This window comes from Dama dama, chromosome 28, assembly GCF_033118175.1.
Source record: "Dama dama isolate Ldn47 chromosome 28, ASM3311817v1, whole genome shotgun sequence".
Classification (NCBI taxonomy): Eukaryota; Metazoa; Chordata; class Mammalia; order Artiodactyla; family Cervidae; genus Dama; species Dama dama.
Window position 1 is genome coordinate 15,751,000 of NC_083708.1, and position 21,526 is coordinate 15,772,525.

General features: G+C 38.7%; 1 protein-coding gene across 6 annotated transcripts in view; it reads left to right on the plus strand.

The window, feature by feature from the left end:
• The window catches only part of MYO6 (myosin VI), a 157,662-nt gene that overhangs the window by 118,755 nt on the left and 17,381 nt on the right, over window positions 1–21,526 (plus strand). For 4 of the 6 annotated variants that reach the window (XM_061131771.1, XM_061131772.1, XM_061131773.1 and 1 more), the window contains exons 20-28: window positions 779–872; window positions 9,700–9,830; window positions 9,916–9,993; window positions 11,818–11,947; window positions 13,909–13,999; window positions 15,549–15,699; window positions 17,193–17,401; window positions 18,055–18,133; window positions 19,009–19,172. In XM_061131771.1, coding sequence (XP_060987754.1) covers window positions 779–872; window positions 9,700–9,830; window positions 9,916–9,993; window positions 11,818–11,947; window positions 13,909–13,999; window positions 15,549–15,699; window positions 17,193–17,401; window positions 18,055–18,133; window positions 19,009–19,172 — 1,127 coding nt within the window. Of the gene's footprint in view, window positions 1–778; window positions 873–9,699; window positions 9,831–9,915; window positions 9,994–11,817; window positions 11,948–13,908; window positions 14,000–15,548; window positions 15,700–17,192; window positions 17,402–18,054; window positions 18,134–19,008; window positions 19,173–19,824; window positions 19,867–21,526 lie in introns of all 6 variants that reach the window. The other 2 variants (XM_061131768.1, XM_061131769.1) reach the window with 1 other exon arrangement.

Genomic DNA, 21,526 nt, shown 5'->3' on the forward strand with positions numbered 1-21,526 from the left:
AGTATATAAAAGCATTTGCAGTGAGCATCATTGTTGATATAACTGTTTGCAAGGTGTGACTACTTGGAAGAGAAGCTGTTACTTGATGTTCAGTGTATTAGCTTCAGTTCCCAACAGTTTCACTGTGTACATTGCAGTGTTCTCTCTGCCTCATTCAGCATAATCTGATAACTGATTCTAAATGAATGCCTTTAAGCTTTTTATTTTTTTTTATTTTTTTATTTTTTTGCCTTTAAGCTTTTTAAAATACATATCATTTAACAAAACTTTAAGATGTATAGTAGTGCAGCTTAGAGACCTACTGTATGTTTCTAAAATAGAATGATGAGAAAAGTTGGCTTTTGTTTTTTTTAACACTTTGGCCTAAATTTTAAGAGGCATAATTTTATTTGCTCATCTTGTCATAGGACAGTTTCTTATCACAGCAGCGTAGCACATAAATACGTTTACATGTGGAGTATAATCACATGTATGTCATCCTATGAAATATATTGTTTAAATATATTGAAATATTTTATTATGAAAGACTTCTCTTTTTACAATAATACAATTTTTGGCACTCAAATATAAAACAGTATTTTTCTATTATTTTCTATTTTCTATTATTACGGTATAAATGCTTTACATTATAAAAGTATGCTAATTGTTTTAAGTTCCTTAGTGATTATTTTAAGAGAGGTTCATAACTTAATGAAAATATGCTCTGAAAGTTGCTGATATTCTTAGAAAAATAAGAATGCTGCATGTATTATGTTTTAAAGTACCTTTATTCTCCTAGGGAGCAAGCTTTATTCGCTGTATCAAGCCTAATTTAAAGATGACAAGCCATGACTTTGAAGGAGCTCAAATTTTGTCTCAACTTCAGTGTTCGGGTATTTCTCTATTTTATAATCTATGTTGGAGTGTATCAAGAGTCTTACTTAGTTCAAATACAATTTAATATATCCAGTGTATTCAAATAATTTAACAACTATCCTGATTATATTTAAGCACAATAAGACTTTTATATTCCTTTCTTTATAAGAAGAAAGATGGACAAATTATTTGAACAATATTGGTGTATAGTATTATTTCACAGTAATCTTTTACCTCACTGAAGTGTAATTTATAAAAGCTTTTCAACTGTGGAGAACAGTATGGAGATTCTTTTATTTTTTTTTTTTTGGAGATTCTTTTAAAAATTAGGAATAAAACTGCCATGTGACCCAGCAGTCCCACTACAGGGAATCTACCCTGAGGAACCATAATTGAAGAAGTATTTGTACCCCAGTGTTCATAGTAGTTGTGTGTGCAAGCTCAGCTGGGTCAGAGTCTTTGCAACCCCATGGATGGTAGCCCACCAGGCTCCTCTGTCCCTGGAATTTTCCTGGCAAGAATACTGGAGTGGGTTGCCATTTTCTACTCCAGGGGGTCTTCCTGACCCAGGGATTGAACACATGTCTCTTGCATTAGCAAGTGAGTTCTTTACCACTGTGCCACCTGAGAATTCCACCCCCCTGGCCACCTCCCCGCCCCCCACCAGTGTTCATTGCAGTACTATTTACGGTAGCTAGGACATGGAAGCAATCTAGATGTCTACTGACAGATGAATGGATAAAGAAGATGTGGTGCATATATACAATGGTATATAATGCAGCCATAAAAAAAAAAAGAATGCATTTGAGTCAGTTCTAGTGAGTTGGATGAACCTAGAACCTGTTTATACAGAGTGGAGTAAGTCAGAAAGAGAAAAACAAATATCATGTGTTAACACATCGATATGGAATCTAGAAAAGTAGTATTAGTGAACCTATTTGCAGGGAAGGAATGGAGACACAGATAGAACAGGCTTGTGGACACAGTAGGGAAAGGAGAAATTGAGATGAAGGGAGAAAGGAGCATTCACATATATACACCATCATGTGTGAAGTAGATAGCTAGTACGAAGTTGCTAGTTGCTGTTTAACACAGGGAGCCAGCCTGGCACTCTGTGATGACCCAGAGCAGTGGGAGGCTCAAGAGGGAGGGGAGGGGTGGTTGTTCACTGGCTCAGTCGTACCCGACTTTTTGTCACCCCATGGACTGCAGCACACCAGGCTTCCCTGTTCTTAACCATCTCCTGGAGTTTGCTCAAACTCATGTCCATTGAGTTGGTGATGCCATCCAGCCATTTCATCCTCTGTTACCCTCTTCTTTTCTTGCCTTCAGTCTTTCCCAGCATCAGGGTCTTTTCTAATGAGTTGGCTCTTCACAACAGGTGGCCAAAGTATTGGAACTACAGCATCAGTCCTTCTAATGAATATTCAGGGTTGATATCCTTTAGAATGAACTGGTTTGATCACCTTGCTGTCCAAGGGACTCTCAAGAGTTTTCTCCAGCACCACAATTTGAAAGCATCAGTTCTTCAGTGCTCAACCTTCTTTATGATCCAGCTCTCACATCTGTACATGACTGCTGGAAAAACCATTGCTTTGATTATACGGACCTTTGTCAGCAAACTGATTTCTGCTTTTTAATATGCTGTCTAGTTTTGTCATAGGTTTTCTTCCAAGGAGCAAGCATCTTTTAATTTCATGGCTGCAGTCACCATCTGCAGTGATTTTGCAGTCCAAGAAAATAAACTTTGTCACTATTTCCATTTTCACCCCATTTATTTGCCATGAAGTGATGGGGCCAGATGCAATGATCTTAGTTTTCTGAATGTTGAGCTTTAAGCCAACTTTTTCACTCTCCTCTTTTACTTTCATCAAGAGGGTTTTTAGTTCCTCTTCACTTTCTGCCATTAGGGTGGTGTCATCTGCATATCTGAGGTTATTGATATTTCTCCCGGCAGTCTTGCTTCCAGCTTGAGCTTCATCTGGCCTGGCATTTCGAATGATGTACTCTGCATGTAAATTAAACAAGCAGGGTGACAGTATACAGTCTTGACGTACTCGTTTCTCAATTTTGAACCAGTCTGTTGTTTCATGTCCGAAGGGGATGTATGTATAATTATGGCTGATTTGCATTATTGTATGACAGAAACCGACAGAACATTGTGAAGCAGTTTTCCTCCAATTAAAAAATAAATTAAAAATAACTCAGAAAACCAAAAAACCCCTGTAGCTGTGAGCCCAGATCTCCCTCTGTGGGTGCTTTCTGTGGCTTTCTTGCCATGGCCTTTTCAGTCCCACAGCGGTTCATTCTCCATGTAGCTGGGTTGGGTTTTGGCGTCCTTGCTTCTCACTCTGCTACTTTTTAAAAAACAAACAAGCAACACAGTGCCGTTGAGAAAGGACAGACATGGCCAGGTGAGGGGTGGAGAGTGATGGTTTAACCAAGTGCAGAAAAGTTCCACAGGAGCCAAGGGAATTGTGCCGTTTTCTTTCCTTTTTTTTTTTTTTTAACAAACAGTAGAGTGAGAAGCAGGGACACCAAAACCTGACCCAGTCACGCAGGTCAGGGGCCCGGGACTGTTTTCTTTATCCTGTGCCCATCCTCTGTCCTTCTCATACCGCCCCTGCCTCTCCCAGGGCACAGGCCTTTCCCCCTACAGATTCAGGCCTGGGACACTTCCTGAAACCCTCTTGCCAACCTGACTCCATTTCTTGCTCCTCTTAGCAGCAGATTTATTAGAAAGCTGAGGTCGCTTTAGCTTCAGAGTGCCTTGTTTATATAGGCTTCTTTCAGAACCCTGTACCTGATATTATATTCTTTGTAATTTATAATTTTGTAGTTATTTCTTAAAGAGCCCTCCTCCAATTATATAAGCTTCAGTTCAGTTTAGTTCAGTCGCTTAGTCGTGTCTGACTCTCTGCGACCCCATGGACTGCAGCACGTCAGGCCTTCCTGTCCATCACCAGCTCCCAGAGTTTACTGAAGCTCATGTCCATCGAGTTGGTGATGCCATCCAACCATCTCATCCTCTGTCGTCCCCTTCTCCTCCTGCCTTCAATCTTTCCCAGCATCAGGGTCTTTTCCAGTGAGTCAGTTCTTTGAATCAGGTGGCCAAAGGATTGGAGTTTCAGCTTCAGCATCAGTCCTTCCAATGAATATTCAGGACTGATTTCCTTTAGGATGGACTGATTGGATCCTTGCAGTCCAAGGAACTCTCAAGAGTCTTCTCCAACACCACAGTTCAAAAGCATCAATTCTTCAGCACTCAGCTGTGTCTACCCGTGACCCCTCTCCTAAAACCTTAGCTGTCGATGAATCGTTTTCTCCTCATCTGCATGGAGAAGGTGGGCAAGGCAGATTGACACTGTTGTAAACTCATGAACACTAACCTTCAAAGGGCTCTCAGACCCACCCACCGAGTTTCCCTGGCCGGCAGGTTTTGTTTCTCCCCAGAGACCAGTCTGAGTCACCCTGCTCTCCTCAGGTCTCTGAGCCTCTGCCAACAGGCAGCCTCACCTCTTTTTACTCAAAAGCTGAATGCCTTACCTGTGTGCTGCCAAATATCTTTACCTGCATACGTTCCCTCCTGATGGAAAGCAGAAAGTGCCTCTCTTCCTCATTGAGACTGTAGTGTTTTGGATTCATCCCTCCCTGCCTTCTCAGGAACCTTGAGTACTGACGACCTGTACTGAAGCTTCAAGACGGCCTCTCCCCCCGAACCTCATCTTCTTTCCCTCTCACCAACATTTCCAGCTCCCTCCCCATCTCTGGCCTTACTTTCTGTTCTCCAGGTTTTGCTTTTCTCTCCAAGAATATCCTCTTCTTGCTTTCTCAGTTTCCTGCCTTCCACTGACTCTTGAGCCCAGGAGAAATCAGCTCCCACCAGGATGATTCTGGGCAGGATCTCTGGTGACTCTCCTGATCCTGAATTGGGCGATTCTTCGCAGACCTCATCTCAGTGGACTGCAGCAGCATCAGGCTCCACTGTGTCGCTGTAACATCGCCTTTCCTTGGCTGTTAAAACAGCGTGTGTCCCTGCTTCTCCTTTGACTGCTTGGCCGTTCCTGCCTCCCATGCAGGGTCGTCTTCTTCCACCTGGGTGTCCCTTGTTGGACCTGTTCTTCTTCCCACTTCTATCAGTGCTGTTTGATACAGCTTTCTGTGGGGGTGGAAATAATCTGTACCCGTGTTGTGCAGTATGGCAGCCACTAGATACTTGTGGCTGTTGAGCCCTTGAAATGTGACTAGTAATTGTGCTTAATTAAAAAAAGTTAAATGTAAATAGTCACACGCGACAAACGTAGACAGTGTATTGAAAAGCAGAGATGTTACTTTGCTAACTAAGGTCCGTATTGTCAAGGCTGTGGTCTTCCCAGTGGTCACATACGGTTGTGAGAGCTGGACTGTAAAGAAGGCAGAACACCAAGGAACTGATGCCTTCGAACTCTGGAGCTGGAGAAGACTCCTGAGAGTCTCTTGTACAGCAAGGGGATCAAACCAGTCAATCTTAAGAGAAGTCAACCCTGAGTACCTGCTGGAAGGATTGACGCTGAAGCTGACGCCCCAGTATTTTGGTCACCTGATGCAAAGAGTCGACTCACTGAAAAGTCCCTGATACTGGGAAAGATTGAGGGCGGAGGGAGAAGAGGGCGTCAGGATGAGATGGCTGGATAGCATCACTGATACAATGGACATGAACTTGGGCAAACTTCAGGAGATGATGAGGGACAGGGAGACCTGGCATGCTGGAGTCCATGAGTCGGACACAACAAGTCACGTGTGGCTGGTGCAACTACAGAGCACGTGTCCAGAAGCTGCCACACTGGACGGCCTAGGCATGTTCTCAGTCTAGGTCTCCCCAAGCCTCTTTCCATGTGACCTAAGGAGTGTGTCTTTTACTCCTTCAGATTTGCTGAGATGTAATTGACATATAACATTGTATAAGTTCAAGTTGTGCAGTGTGTTGATTTGATACACTTACATATTGCAAAATGGTCACTACCATAGCATTAACTCAGAATCTCATCAGGCCACATAATTACCACTGCTTGCCTGTGGTGGAAACATTTTAAGCAGTGAGCCTTGGGACTCCCTAATTCAAGCTGTCACCATCTTTCACCTGACTTTTTGCTGACCTTTCTTAACCATCCTCTTTGTATCTGCTTGGTCTGTTCTTCGCATACGTCCAGAATTACTGCCTCACAGCTCAAACCTGAGCGTGCCTTTCTATTGCGTAACATGCTGCGTGCTGCTGACTCTGGTTGGGGTAAAGAGCAGACTTCTCGCAGCTTGTGAGGCCCCATGTGATCTGGCCCATGTGCCCGTTCTTCTCTGTTTTCTCACTCTCGTCTCTGCTCTCACAGTCACTCTGGGCTTTGTTTTAGTTTCTTAAATGCCCTGTATTCACTCCAGTCCCAGGGCCTCTGCATCTGCTGCTTCCTCTGTTTGATAAACTCTCATCTACCCTTTGTCTTCATTGTTCACATCTGAGCTTGTTGTCATTTCCTTGTGAAATCCTTTCTTGATGCCCCCAACAAGGAAGGGGGCCCGAGCAAAGGGTGCCCAGCACCTTCATTTCAGAGTCACAGATTTTATTTAATTTCTCCTTTCTCTAATCTGTAAACTCTTGAGGGCAGAAACCGTCCTGACTTGTATGCACGTTCCTGCTTCCTGGCGATACAAAGCATATACTAGACTTAGTAAATATCTGTTCAACGAAATACACAGGCTAGGAAATAAAGATTTATTCTTGACTGATTTTAACAAATACTAGAAAGTTAAATATGGCAACCCACTCTAGTATTCTTGCCTGTGAAATCGCATAGACAGAGGAACCTGATGGGTTATAGCCCATGGGGTCGCAAGAGTTGGACACAATTTAGTGACTATGCCACCACCACCAGAAAGTTAAATAAATGAAGTCTGTTTTATTCCTACATATGTATAGTTGTATTTTTGTAATATTTTCTTCAGATCATTTTTGCTTGGAGTCTAGTTATTTTCCTTATTTAAATTTCTCTTTAGGATTTAGTTAGCCTAATATAATATCATTTACCTCCTACTGAGCATCCAGTGTCCTGGCAAGTCAAGTGTGTTTAGATTTAGCTTTATGCACTATTAGGTTAGCAGAATGTGGCCCACTAATGCTTTGGCTGGGATTCCTCTTTCAGTAAGCAGTTCATTTTAACAAGCTACGTGAGCAGTTTAATAGATGCCACCAATTCATAATAGTTTGATTTTTTTTTAATATAGTACTAATCACAGTAAAATGGCTTAGAATTGGTAGTTGTATGACTAGGTAATGAGAAAAAGCAAAAAAAAAAAAAAAAATTACCAGTAACTGGCAGAAGTAAAAATATTTGTGACGCTTTCTAAAATAAAGACATCTAAGATTGGAATTCTTTGCCTTTCCATTTCTATTTTTTTTTCCAACTTAAGGAGAATAATTAATTTAGGACACTTTTACTAAAGGGACTGTCTTCTGATCTGCCAACCCCAGGGAGAGCAAGGGAAAGTAAGAGAAGGCAGGTCTTGTTTTAACTTGGGGGCCTGCTCCCTGGATGGCAGCAGAGAGGGCTCCAAGGATGGCCAGCCGGGACTGCACCAGGAGGCGCTTCCCCAGACTCCCCTGCGGAGAAGCAGGGCGTGGGAATCTCTAGAAGGAAGGGTACTTGGTTTGGTGATTTTTACATTTTTAAGCCTCAGAATATCTTTAGAGTAAATTAGCTTCAAGTGTGGAGAAAGTAACCATAGACTTGGTAATTTGTTAAGCTCCATGAAATTCTTAAAGAGCTTCTGTGAGCCACTTCCTACATTGTCTGCAGCGGTAGGGCAAGCCAAGGGGCTCAGAGGTTGGGATGCTCATGCTTCTAAGGGTACTTGTTTATTTGATGTACATGGGCAACAATTCTGACAGTACCAATCAAACCTTACTTTATTTCTGCAAACAGAGCCAGAAGCTCAGTCTAGTTCTGGAAATTTCTTTCCATAAGAACAACTGCCTTTGTGTGTTCCATTAAATTAAATTTAATATTATATTTAATTTAGTATTAAACTTTGTTTTATTATAATATATAGCTTGTTATATATTATAGTAGTATATATAAATTATGTATTACATATACTATATAATTATATTGAAAATTATAATAGTTACATATGTTCACTGTAACAAAAATGAAATGGTACAGAATAATATAAGTAAAAAGAAGTCTCACTTCAAAAAGGTGACCATTTAACTCTGTGCCTTGAACATATTTTTTATACTTGCTAAAGCTCTGCCTTATTATTTCTAATTAATATATCATATTCTTTCATAAGATTGTAGTATAATTTGATTAGTATTTAAGTTATTTCTGTGTTTTGTATTACCAGCAATGACCCAGTGAATTTATAGACCTTCTGTATGTGTATCTTTGCCCACATATGTGACAAGTTGTAGGATAGATTGATAGAAGTGAAAAATAGTCAAAGGGATAACTATCTGTTATTAGCATTTAATATTAATAACATAAATAATTTTTCCAAATTGCCATCTGAAACTGTCACACTGGTTTACTCTCCCACTAAGAATGTACGTGTGTGTTTTCCTACACTGTCATCATCCCTAAGTATTATTGGGGTTTTACACCTTTGTAAGTCAGATTAAAATTCAGTCTGATTGCCTAGAGAGACTATCTTTCCAGTGAGATTATTTTAAAATAAAAACCTACCCGTTTAAGAATACTTGATAATTTTATTTTGCTAATTTAAATTTTTGACCAGCAGAAATTTATTTTGGTTATAAGGAGGTATGAATCTGATGTTATTTTTGTTTACCTTATGTCTAGCCATTTGTCCTAATACTTTTTATTGAATTACCTTATTTTCTTCATCTCTTTAAATAGTCCTGTAGACTGAAATCCAGGTCTTTTTATAAACAGAAGTCCTGGTATTATCAATAGTTGAGCCTTTTCTTATGCTTTTCCTGCCATGAAAAGCTCACACTGACTCAAGGCTCGAATCAGTCGTTTACTAAAGTTAGACTGAATGTCAATAGTCATCCTACAGACTCTTTACCCCAGTAGACTAGCTCCTTTGAGAGGTGAGTGGAATGGGGGTCTTTAGAGTGAGATAGTCTTCTGTCTTCTCCATTTGCTTTAAGTGCTGGTGAGAACCAGTCTTCGTCTTGGAGACTCTTAATCTTACTCCAGAAGTAACTTCAGAACTTGGAAAACCGAATGCAGGTCTTTGCCTTGTATACTGTGACACAAAGGTTTCCAGCAAAAAAAATAGATATAAACTACATTTGAATTTTCAAGAGACCAGTAGTTTATCTCTAGAAAATTTAGTTAGGCTAATTTTACTTTATTTTCACTTTCTTGCAATTTATTTTATTTCTTATATCATGCCTTACACACAGGGACACAATGAACATCACTTGCAGATATCTTCATTTATTTCTGTTGGAGAAATCTGTGTCATCACTAAAACAGAAAATATGCATGTGTTTAAATTTGACAGATTCTGTAGCACTACTCTCAAAATCCTGAAGCATCTTTTATTTCCATAAATAGTGTATTAAAAAGTAATTTCCCCCACAGTCTTAGCACTAAATATTATCAACATTGAATATATTTAAAAAAGCTAGTCTGAGATGAAATTTGGTTGCAGTAGTTTTTAGGTGGTGGATAAGTTGGGAACATAAGCATGATGTAAGTATGATTTTTCTATGTAATATTTCATTGTGGATTATTTCTGTAAATTACCCTTTTTAATTTGTAAAATTCTTTAATCATTTGCAAATTATCTTTGGACTTCTGTACGGTGATTGGCAGTAAAACTTGTGTTTGTTTATGAATCTAGGTATGGTGTCTGTCTTGGACTTGATGCAAGGCGGTTTCCCATCACGAGCTTCATTTCATGAACTCTACAACATGTATAAAAAGTATATGCCAGATAAACTTGCAAGATTAGATCCAAGACTATTTTGTAAGGTACAAATACTAGATAAATTGAGATTTATTAGCTATAAACTCTTTCTTATTAATTCCTAATTGGCATTTAACTTTTATTTTCCAGGCTCTTTTTAAAGCTTTGGGCTTAAATGAAGTTGACTACAAGTTTGGGTTAACTAAAGTATTTTTTAGACCTGGCAAGGTAAATGCATTTTTATTTTAGACTGTAACATAATTAGCATGGACAGTTGGAGTCAGTGAATATTTTTAAGTGTTTAGTGATTTATATTATTCTTTAATTAGATAATCGCTTAGAGCATGCATATATATGGGACACACATACACAAAATTTTCCCACTGGTGAGAAGTTTCAATGTATAGCACTCTATAGAGTTTTTGTTTTTGTTTCTTTTCCTCTAGCTTTGGAAGTATTGGAATCAGAGGATTGTTTAGTTGAATTTTTTACTTAAAATAAGGGTTAACCAGGAATACTTCTATTTTAAACAAGTTGAAAGCTTTTCTAAAACATTGATTCGGGCTTCAGTAATTAAAAGTTTCACAGTACTTTTGAATGTTCATTGTGAGGATGGGATCTGTTAGAGCATGATAGATGTATAGCATATAAAAGATTGGACTGGAGTCTCTGCTGACTTCTGTCAAGTCATAGAAGGGATGGCTGTATGCGTGCTTTTGTACTAATACGGTTTTCTTAGGCTACCCATAGTTTCAGTATTTACAGATTCTTGCACTGGTCTTGTACTATGATACAAAATTGAGCTATGGAATATTTCATGACTAAATACATATGATGCAGAAATAGTTACATGCCATTCACAGTCTGTTCCTAGTATTTTCACCACTCTTGACTTCTTTAATATTGATTGAATATTGCTTTCTCATAATTTTAAACAATTGTTATTATGTAATAGACAACTATACTTGTTTGACTTAGCAAAATCATTCATAAATATCTCTAGTGCCTTGAAGGCTAAATTAATCAGATAAATAAATCTGATTTCACATTTTGAGGCATGAGATGAAATCTGTGTAATGCGTTACCAACGTATGCCCTTTCCTATGAATATTTTTACTGCAGAAAACCTGTATCATCTGTTATCATAAATGGAAGCAAGTTAAGAGAAAATGAATATATAAGTATTCATAGTTGACTTAGCTGTAATCATACATATTTATCAGAAACTCAGCATTTCTTATTTCAGATCTATAATAACTATTTTAGGGATTTATAGCTTGACAGAGAAAGCACTTGGTTTTGTCTGCCTCCAGAAAAATTAATCAGTCAGAAGGACACAGTGCAGGCACAGGGCAGATCTTCAAAGATCTTTAATCTCTGTTGCCTTTAATTTTCATTATAAGAAGCTGTTATTTTGATAGGTGTGTGACATCCTCAATATATTGTAGTGGGATATTTGGTAAAGGATAGAAATCAATATGCAATTTGGTGGTAAATTGTGGAAATAATGCATTTTGTGATTTAATAACCTAATAGATGTTTCGCTTGTGTTGTCTGTCTCTTAGTAGCAGTTTCTTCTTTCTGACCAAAAGAAGGATGGGATTGGGAGAGACACAGTAGTTTTGGTGGTACCCAATTTTATAGAGCTGACCTTCACTTATAAACAGTTATCTGGGAATATGGATGAGCCAGTTCAGAGATATATTAGACTTTTTTTCATTCTTCTCTCCATAAAACCTTTTTGCCCATCATCTATAATGGTCATTTAAGATTTTTTTCCTACGTTTATTACTGAGTCTACTAACTAGCAGTGAGTAACTCACCCTCCCCATAACCTCTACAAAATGAGTCCTGGAGGAAGGAGGAGAAAGGCAGCAAAATTCAGTCACGTGTGTCTGGGTTTGCTGAGAAACTCCACTAAGACATGTCTGTGTAATGGGCTTGTGATCACTTAGAGAAAACTAGATTTTGTGTTCTGGTTATTTTGTATCTCCCTGTGTGTTTAAGCACATCTGTCTTTTGGTATCATTAGTCAATTGTTTGATTTCCCAGTTTGCAGAGTTTGATCAGATTATGAAGTCTGACCCTGACCACTTGGCAGAGCTGGTCAAGAGGGTCCACCACTGGCTGATCTGCAGTCGCTGGAAGAAGGTCCAGTGGTGCTCGCTGTCCGTCATCAAACGTAGGTGTTTTCTTCCACTCTCAGCACGGGAATTGTGTTGGAAACGAGTTGGTGTGTGGAATGTTATTAATGTGTCTCAGTGGTGAGAGCTACGCCCCAGGGACTGCGTCACTTACTCACAGTGTATCCCTGGTTCCTCACGTAACACCTTACATGTAGTATGTGATAAATGAGTACTTGTGGACTTCCTCGGTTTCTTGAGTGTGTGATACTTAGCTTCTTTAATCACATGTATTAGAGTTAATTTCATCTTGTTCTGAAATCTCTGTCTCACCATCCTGATTCCTTCCCTCTCTCCCCTAGTCTCTCCCCCTTGCTCCCCTCTCCCCTTCTGGTACCCCAGTCTCTGGGACTTTAACCAGAGCTTTTCTTTGCACCCACATGGCGTCACCAGAATACACACTGAAGATTTCACAGTTGTGTTGTCTCTTCTGCCTTGTCCTTGAAATCATGCCAGTCACCAAACTCGGTTGATCCCCCTCCAAACACTGCACATCTTGGCTCCTTATTGCCACTGTCTTCGTGGAGCCCCTCTCCCCAGCCTGCACAGTGACTTCAGCGGCTCCCACGCTGGTTTTCCTGGCTTCCCAGGGTCTCCAACTTTAGTGATTATGACTTTTCTTTAATACAGGGCAAAGTCTAAAGTCTTAGAATGTTATAACAACTACTTGTCTCTGATGTAAAACAAGGATGAGGGACAGAATAATTGTGGGTTGCCTGATGGTGGTGGTCTATGCAAAACCTTTAGTCATAGGGAGTATTTCAGTAACTTGACTAAAATTTTAAAGCCCCACCCAACTCTCCACCTTACCTGGAACAGTGCTAGAGGCACAGGAAAAGGATTCAGTACATTTCTGCTTACTAATTTAAAAAAAAATCCCTTTCACCTAATGAGAAGGAAGCATGCAAGCAGCATGCAACCATGAGGTCTTGTTAGTCAATTGTAACATAAATAAAAACAAAACTATAATAAAGATAACAGAAGCTCTTTCCCCATCACTTTCTAACTGCAATATGAGCATACTTTTCACTATAGTTAAATGCTTTCAGCTTTAAACATTGTATTATGATGGAAAACATATTTTATTAACATTATTTCTACTATACTGTTTGTTTGTGGACTATATTGTGCAGTGGTCAAGTCAGTAAGTAGACAGAATCGTTGCAGGATGTTGATGGGGAATGTCTCCAGGTCAGATTAGTCTAGGATGTTCTGAGTGATGAAGTTAAGTAGAGTCCTTTGTGGTGGGATCCTTAGAGGCCACACGGTATGTTCATTGTGAATCTTCAGAAGGAGGCGTAGCAGATAGCTTTTCCCGAGTTCATTTGACAGGTGAATCCTTTTTTTCAAGACACACCTGTTGGACTTCCGTGGTGGTATGTGGTTAAGAATCTGCCTGCCAATGCAGGGGACAGGGGTTCAATCCCTGGTCCGGGAAGATCCCAGATGCTCGGAGCAGCTCAGCCTGTGTGCCACAACTACTGAGTCTGCACTCCGGAGTCTGTTGCAACTCCTGAAGCCCATGCACCTGGATCCTGTGCTCCCCTATCCTGTTGAGAAGCCACTACAGTGAAGAACAGCCCCAGCTCGCTGCAGCTAGAGAAAGCTCACATGCAGCAATGAAAAAAAGTGCACCTAATGAAAAAGCAAAAAGGCACACGCGTTAACATTTCCTAAGCCAATATTGCCTAGGACAGTTTGGGGCACATTAATGTAGCGTAACAAGGAAATAGCATATTTAAACTGTACACTTGGCCATATAGTTGATATACTTTTTGTTTTAAGAAGTTTAAGGAACTAAAGAAATGTTGTGCCAACTTTGATGTCTGGTATAATATGTTCATCGAGATTTTTATGTTCCTTGAGAATTGCTTTGTGGAAATGAGTGGTTTTTAGAAATACTGTATGTTTAATTTAAGCTAAATAATTTTCTATCATTATATTTTCTTCTTACACATAGTGAAAAACAAAATAAAATACCGAGCTGAAGCCTGCATTAAAATGCAGAAAACTGTTCGAATGTGGCTTTGCAGAAGGAGACACAAACCTCGGTAAGATGAATAGAGTTTAAAGAATCCAAGATACCTGTTTATCCTAATATAAAATGGCTAGAAGGTCAAAGTAAAGAGCAGTTTGCATACTCAGAGTTTTCTTTTTTCTCGTGTTCTTTGTAAAAAGATGTGTTAGTCTGTTACTTATTGGATATTAATTAATTAATTTCTTCATTCATTCATTACTTGCCTCATTCTGTAAAAGGATCTGAAGTAGCTTAGATTCAGTTCAGTTCAGTTCAGTCGCTCAGTTGTGTCTGAATCTTTGCAACCCCATGAACCACAGTACGCCAGGCATCCCTGTCCATCACCAACTCCCAAAGTTTACCCAAACTCATGTCCATCGAGTCAGTGATGCCATCCAACCATCTCATCCTCTGTCATCCCTTCTCCTCCTGCCCTCACCTCAATCTTTCCCAGCATCAGGGTCTTTTCAGATGACTCAGCTCTTCACATTATGTGGCAAAAGTGTTGGAGTTTCAGCTTCAACATCAGTCCTTCCAATGAACACCCAGGACTGATCTCCTTTGGGATGGACTGGTTGGATCTCCTGGCAGTCCAAGGGACTCTCAAGAGTCTTCTCTAACATCACAGTTCAAAAGCATCATTTCTCGGCGCTCAGCTTTCTTCATAGTCCAACTCTCACATCCATACATGACTACTGGAAAAATCATGGCCTTGACTAGATGGACCTTTGTTGACAAAGTAATGTCTCTGCTTTTTAATATGCTGTCTAGGTTGGTCATAACTTTCCTTCCAAGGAGTAAGCATCTTTTAATTTCATGGCTGCAGTCACCATCTGAGTGATTTTGGAGCCCCAAAAAATAAAGTCAGCCACTGTTTCCCCATCTATTTCCCATGAAGTGATGGGACCAGATGCCATGATCTTAGTTCTCTGAAGGTTGAGTTTTAAGCCAACTTTTTCACTCTCCTCTTTCACTTTCATCAAGAGGCTCTTTAGTTCTTCTTCACTTTCTACCATGAGTAAGGGACATAAGGTTTAGATTAGAAAAATGTAAACAGTATAAAAGATTGAAAGGAGCTGTTTTATTCTGATTATTTTAATGACTTGAGTTTATTAGTAAATGTCAAGTTAACATTGTTTTCAAAAACATCTCGTTAATGTTTTGACCATAATTTTCAAGATTATCTGTAGGGATTATATTGTGTCACTGTAAATTTAGCCTTTATTTCTTATTTGATTCTTTTATTATTAATTTAGAAATTTTAAATATGGAGGTCTGAATAACTGTTCATCTATAACATATTTTTGAAGCAATTACTCCTTTTAAGTTTTTCTGTAATTTGAATTCTCAAATTTTTCAGTGTAAGTATAGAAGTCTTAAATCTTACTGACAGATATTAATGTCGTTCACATCCATATTTGATGATTTCTTTTACCTTCAACAAGAGACCTAAAAAAAGAATATCGCATAACATGAAAGCAGAAGTATTCTGTTTAGTTATATTTTTAGCATTTAATTAAAATGAAAAATCTATTTGTATGATTCAGTGGTAGAATTAAACTGATTAAGTATTATCTTTGCAGCATTGATGGCCTGGTTAAGGTGGGCACACTGAAAAAACGACTTGATAAATTTAATGAAGTAGTAAGTGCATTGAAAGATGGAAAACCAGAGATGAATAAACAGGTCAAGGACCTTGAAATTTCTATTGATGCTTTAATGGCCAAAATTAAGGTATGTAGTTTTAACCCAAATGACTTTTGACTTTTAAAGACAGTTTAATATTTTTGTTACTATATTGAAATTTTATAGAAAAATGTCCTTTTTTAAAAAAAAATACAGACTATTACATGTGTTGAGTCTCAGTGATAAGTGATACTCATATTATTTTCTCCACTCTGTGTTTGAAATTTTCCATAGCAAAAAAATTAAAAAGAAGACAATTTTTGTGCAATTCATTTGTTGCTAGGAAAGACTTTTCCAAAATATTAACTAAAATATTATACTCTGTTGGTAAGCTTTTGCAAAATCCTTACTGAGAGAAAATTAATGCAAATTATTTTCTTTTGTTTCATGTTTTTCTATTTTTGGAAACTAATTTTTAAATTTTAAAAATAATGTAATATTATCGAAAATTTGGAGAAAATCACCCCCACATTTTTACCCCTCCCACTAACACATTCAGCTATATACTGTTACATATTCTTCTCAATCTTATTTTATATGCACATATTTTTGCATCGTTCTTATAAGGTACATTTTATTTCAGATTCCTAACATCATGTTATTGCCTCATTCCTATTATTACATTATCTTCATATAGGCTATATCATAAATTACTTAACTTTTATGAAATAACAATTAATTTTCTCCCATATTTTATAAGAGAAAAAAAGAGGCCCTTTTGGTTTTGATTTTTGTTTGATTACTAGTGGGATTGAAAATTTATTTTTTGAGGTTGTTTGTTGATTATATTCTGTCTATTCATATCTTTTTCTGTTATATTTTAGGGCCTCAATGTTTTTCTCATTGACTTTCATAATTCAGTTCAGTTATGTGAGATATAGTATCTTAAAGTGAGGCTTTTAGATATTTTCTACAGATAATGCTAAATCCTGGAGTAAGAATGGAGAAAGAAGTCAAGAGAAAACCGAAAATGCTTTGGATAGCCTTAGCTGATTTTATAGATCTGTCTAGAGCCACTGCTGTTTATGCGGTATTAATCAATTAAAATCAACCCAACCACATTTAAGAAAATCATCTAACAATTTTGGGTATAATGATAATTTCTTAAATATTCCTGAGGTATTATTTGATCATTAATATTAAAGAGTAGTAAACTCTGGCAAAATTAATCATTTCTTAAAAAATAAACTTTAACTACAGTATTGTTTAAAGTACACTCTTAAGATATTTGATTACTTGATTGATAGGAAGTAGACTCAAATTTTGTTCATAGAGATAACTTAAATTTTTTAATATTATATAATAGTTAAGCAATATAAAAAGATAATGGGCCTACTGCTTACCAGCTTTTTCAGTTTTGCTGTGTATGTGCATGTTGTTTTTTTTTTTAATTGTGGTAAAACACATACCATTAAACTTACCACCTTAAAAAATTAGCCATTTTTTAAATGTACAGTTCATTGGTGTTTAGTGTGTTCAAATTGTTGTACAACAGAAGAGATAACTTTTTAAGTGCACGTCCATTGTATTGTTTCTTTAAGTCCACGATGATGACAAGGGAACAAATACAGAAAGAATATGATGCTCTAGTTAAAAGCTCAGAGGTCCTTCTCAGCGCATTACAGAAAAAAAAGCAGCAGGAAGAAGAAGCAGAAAGACTGAGGCGCATTCAAGAAGAAATGGAAAAAGAAAGAAAAAGACGTGAAGAAGATGAACAACGTCGAAGAAAGGAGGAGGAGGAAAGAAGGATGTAAGGCATTTATGTTGTTGCCTTGGATTAGAAACTGACGCCATAGTGAATGCTGAAGTGTTGATGGTGGTTAATGAATATTCTCATCTGTAAAAGTGATGTTCTTATATTTAAATTATAATTTTAAAAGAAGTTTGAAAATGGAGAAAGTAAGCTTACTTTTCAATAGCATAAAATGATTTTAAGTATAATTTGAATTTTGGTTAAACTCACACCTGAGGATTTCTTAACTTCCTTTTGAAACTATGACTTTCACATTATTTTATGATCTAGGAGGAAGGTACTTCTCTGCAGTTTTAAAACTGGTAACATTTTGGAAGATTGCCATAGTAGGGCAGACAGAAAGAATTTGAGTTGTCTAATTGGAGAGGCAGTGTGATCAAGACCTTACAAGTAGGCTTAGTAACCAAGTTAATCCAGAGATGTTAACAGTTGTGGAGTATAATTATATTTCTTTTGTTTCTAAAGAGCTGCTCTCAAAGTTAAATTTTTTTTTTCAAAAAATAAGTTAATAATGTAATAGCCAGGGGGTTAATTTGACTTCCCATTTTGTAACATTTATTTATTAATAGTTAAACTTTCTTCTGAAGAGTTTCTTATTTTCTGTTAAGTTTTTGAATAGTTTTCTAATTTTTGTTTTCTTTTTTTTTTAGGAAACTTGAGATGGAAGCAAAGAGAAAACAAGAAGAAGAAGAAAGAAAGAAAAGGGAAGATGATGAAAAACGTATTCAGGTCTGTACTCTCTAGGCAGTCAGACTGAATTCTTACTAAATACAATCTACAAAACTATAAAACAGAAGATCTTCATTTACTAGATAAATTGTCATTGATTTATCCTAGAGAGCACAGGCAGTTTCAGAAGTGGTTATGGGAAGGGACTTTGGAGCTAGGGAAGTGAGTTCAAATCCAGCCTCTCACTAACAGAAATTGTGATATTGCAGGAGTTACAGTTAGTGACTGTGGGCCACAGTTTTCTTTCTGGAATGGAGATAAATAATAATTGTGAGCATTAAATGAAGTAATACTTATTAAAGCATTTAGAACAGTGCCTTATGTAGTAAGTATTAGTTTGTTATTATAAAGAGGGAAAAAGATCAGCATTCAGTCACAACATAATTATCTAATATTTTAAAATGTTATTTTATAACTTTGTAGATGCTAATATTAATAGGTTAGGATTAAGATATTCTGCCTACCTCCACCATCTTTTTTTTTTTTAAATCCATGTCTGAGAATAACTAATCCTATTTTGAGTGTCTGTCTGTCTTGACTTTCTGATTTATCCTGAGCACAACCAAGACTTTAAGTTCCTGAAATCTGCAGTGTAGGTGTTGGTATTTAGGTCACACCTAGGCTACTAATGTGATGTTTGGGAGAAACTCATATTCTAGTGATAGAACGGCGGACTCTTGGTTTGGGACATGAGGAAACATTAATCATAATATAGAAGTGGACAAGATGGGAGATTTCTGGTTAAAGAGTATGTATTTCTTAGTCTTAAAAAAAAAATGAAAAGAGAAACGTGTTTGGAGTAAGTGTGCACAGTGAGGGGGATGAGGAGGTAAACAGGCAGAGAGGCCCGGAGTCACGGCCTTCTGTGCCGGCAGGCAGAGGTGGAGGCGCAGCTGGCCCGGCAGCGGGAGGAGGAGTCCCAGCAGCAGGCGGTTCTGGAGCAGGAGCGCCGGGACCGAGAGCTGGCGCTGCGCATCGCCCGGAGCGAGGCGGAGCTCATCAGCGAGGAGGCGCAGGCCGACCCGGCGGCGCTGCGCAGGTACCGCACGCGGGGCGGGGGCGGGGCGGGGCGGGGCACAGGTGGGAGGGGCACACAGGTGGGCGGGGCGGGGGCGGGGCGGGGCACGGGGGGGAGGGGCACACAGGTGGGCGGGGCGGGGCACTCGGGAGGGCGGGGCGATGCCGGCCTGGGGAAAGGCGCTGCTGCTTTACTCACTCACCTGCCGCCTTGCCTCTCCTTGCACGGAAAGGGGAGTAGGGGGAAAGTCATGTTGCCTAGGTCCTGGTATATTTGCCGCTTAAAAATTATTTCTATTTACTTTTACACTTAAGTGAATGAAACTGTTGCTTTCATCAAGCTGTGTTGAAAATTAAAACTGCTGTTTCAGTTCATAAGTACTTAAAGGAAGCATCTTGGTTTACTCTGAAACTATCAAAGAATATTGTATAAAGGGTAGACAGTTTTTAAATATCTGACATGAAATACTGGCATAAAAATGGTGAATATGTTATAGCCCAGTTTAATATATTTGAGGCTGGAATGTATTGCAAATTTTTCAAATGTATCGTATACCCTAACGCCTGAGAAATTTTACACATACACATACCTTTCCCCACTGTGATTTAGAATAAATAAGATTTACCTTTCCAAGAAGGCAGCTTAATCACATGGAAATAACTTTGCTCCTCAGGTCTGAATTATCTCTAAATAGTATGGAGTGTGGAGGTGTCAGGTCAGTTTATGTCTCTTCCTCGGTTCTTGTCTCCTCACAACAAAAATTTGGAGCAATGGACTAAAAAGTGTAAAACAGACAAGTTACAGCTCATTTCAGCTCAAGCAGACAGATCTTTTATTAGTCAGACACTCCCAAAGGAGTCCTCCTCATCCTTCCTATCCACCCCTCTTGGCTTCCTGTTTTATTCTTCCGGTCTCCTCCTTTTTGTTATGCCCGGTTCAAAGTAGGGCTTGTACCCACCACCAATCAATGAAAGGGAATGCAAATAGGTCTACCCTCAAGGCTGATTGATAATTTCAAGTTATATAACAACAGACTGTGTTGTTTATGTCTTCCTATAATTCAGTCTATTATAATTAGATTGGATATAGAATATTCATCAGCCCTTCCTGGGCTCCTCATGGCCAAAGGTTACTTGGAGAAGCCTCTGTGGTCTTTTGTATCCACTGTGTTAGTAGAGTGCATGTGCAGGAGTTGCAGAGTCTCTGTGGTATCTTGTAGCATCTCTGAGCTCTCCTAGGTGTGTCTGAGATGGAGTTTAGAAATGAGATTGCATCCTTTTCAGCCAGGCTTCCCCTTGCAGCTCATGTCTAACTTCCTACCGAACAGAAGAATATGGAAGTTCTTGCTAAAAGTTGCAGGAAGGTTTAACTATAAACAGATTCATTTTTAAAAATATAGAATGTACAAACATTAGTTATTATTATTTATTTGTAAAAACAAAACTTGTTTGTGGAATTCCTTTATGCATAAGTACCTATGTGGTATATATATTGGGGGCCTGTGTGTAACCATACTTTTCAGAATGTCCGAGTGCTGTCTATGACAAAACGATCAAAACACGACCACTAGATGTTGCTATTTCCTTGTGAAAGGTAGAAAATTTGGTCCGCGTTGGAACGTGGCAGTTAGACTTTATTTAGCTGAAAACAGAGACGGGTAAGGAAAAGGGTATGTTAAGTTGCCTTCACACATTTTGTAGTGAGTGATTATATTGGGGAGCTCTGGAGCTTGAATTGTATATGAAAGTCATATTTAAATAAACTGAATAGGCCTGTGTGTTACAATAATTGTTGAGCTCATTGGTTTGGAGCCACCCTTTGGGCTCTTGGGCTGCCCTGGTGGCTGAGAGGTTAAAGCATCTGCCTGCAACGCGGGAGACCTGGGTTTGATCCCTGGTTTGGGAAGATCCCCTGGAGAAGGGCATGGCAACCCACTCCAGTATTCTTGCCTGGAGAATCCCATGGACAGAGGAGCCTGGTGGGCTACAGTCCATGGGGTCGCAAAGAGTTGGACACGACTGAGCGACTTCACTTCACTTCACTTTGGGCTCTTAATTACTAGCATTCTTACTGTAGTTAAAGTGCTTTTGCTTGACACTGGCTTTTTAACTGCAGGTTCAGCCCAGCTGCTACTCAGTTCCTTCCACCTGCCTCTTGGTGATGTGTCTGGAGCCTTTGTGGATAACCAGCTAGTGGGCTAGGCCGGGCTCCCAGTGAGCCAAGGCTGGCCATGATGTGTGTGAGGAAGTTCCTCACTCGGCAGAGCTGACATTGTTAAGGCTGAAGCTCTTTAGTGAAAAACTCGTTAATGGAGCCCTTGTTGGTGTTTATGGGTTAACTCTGTGTTTAAGCATTTGAATATTTAGCTCTATCCA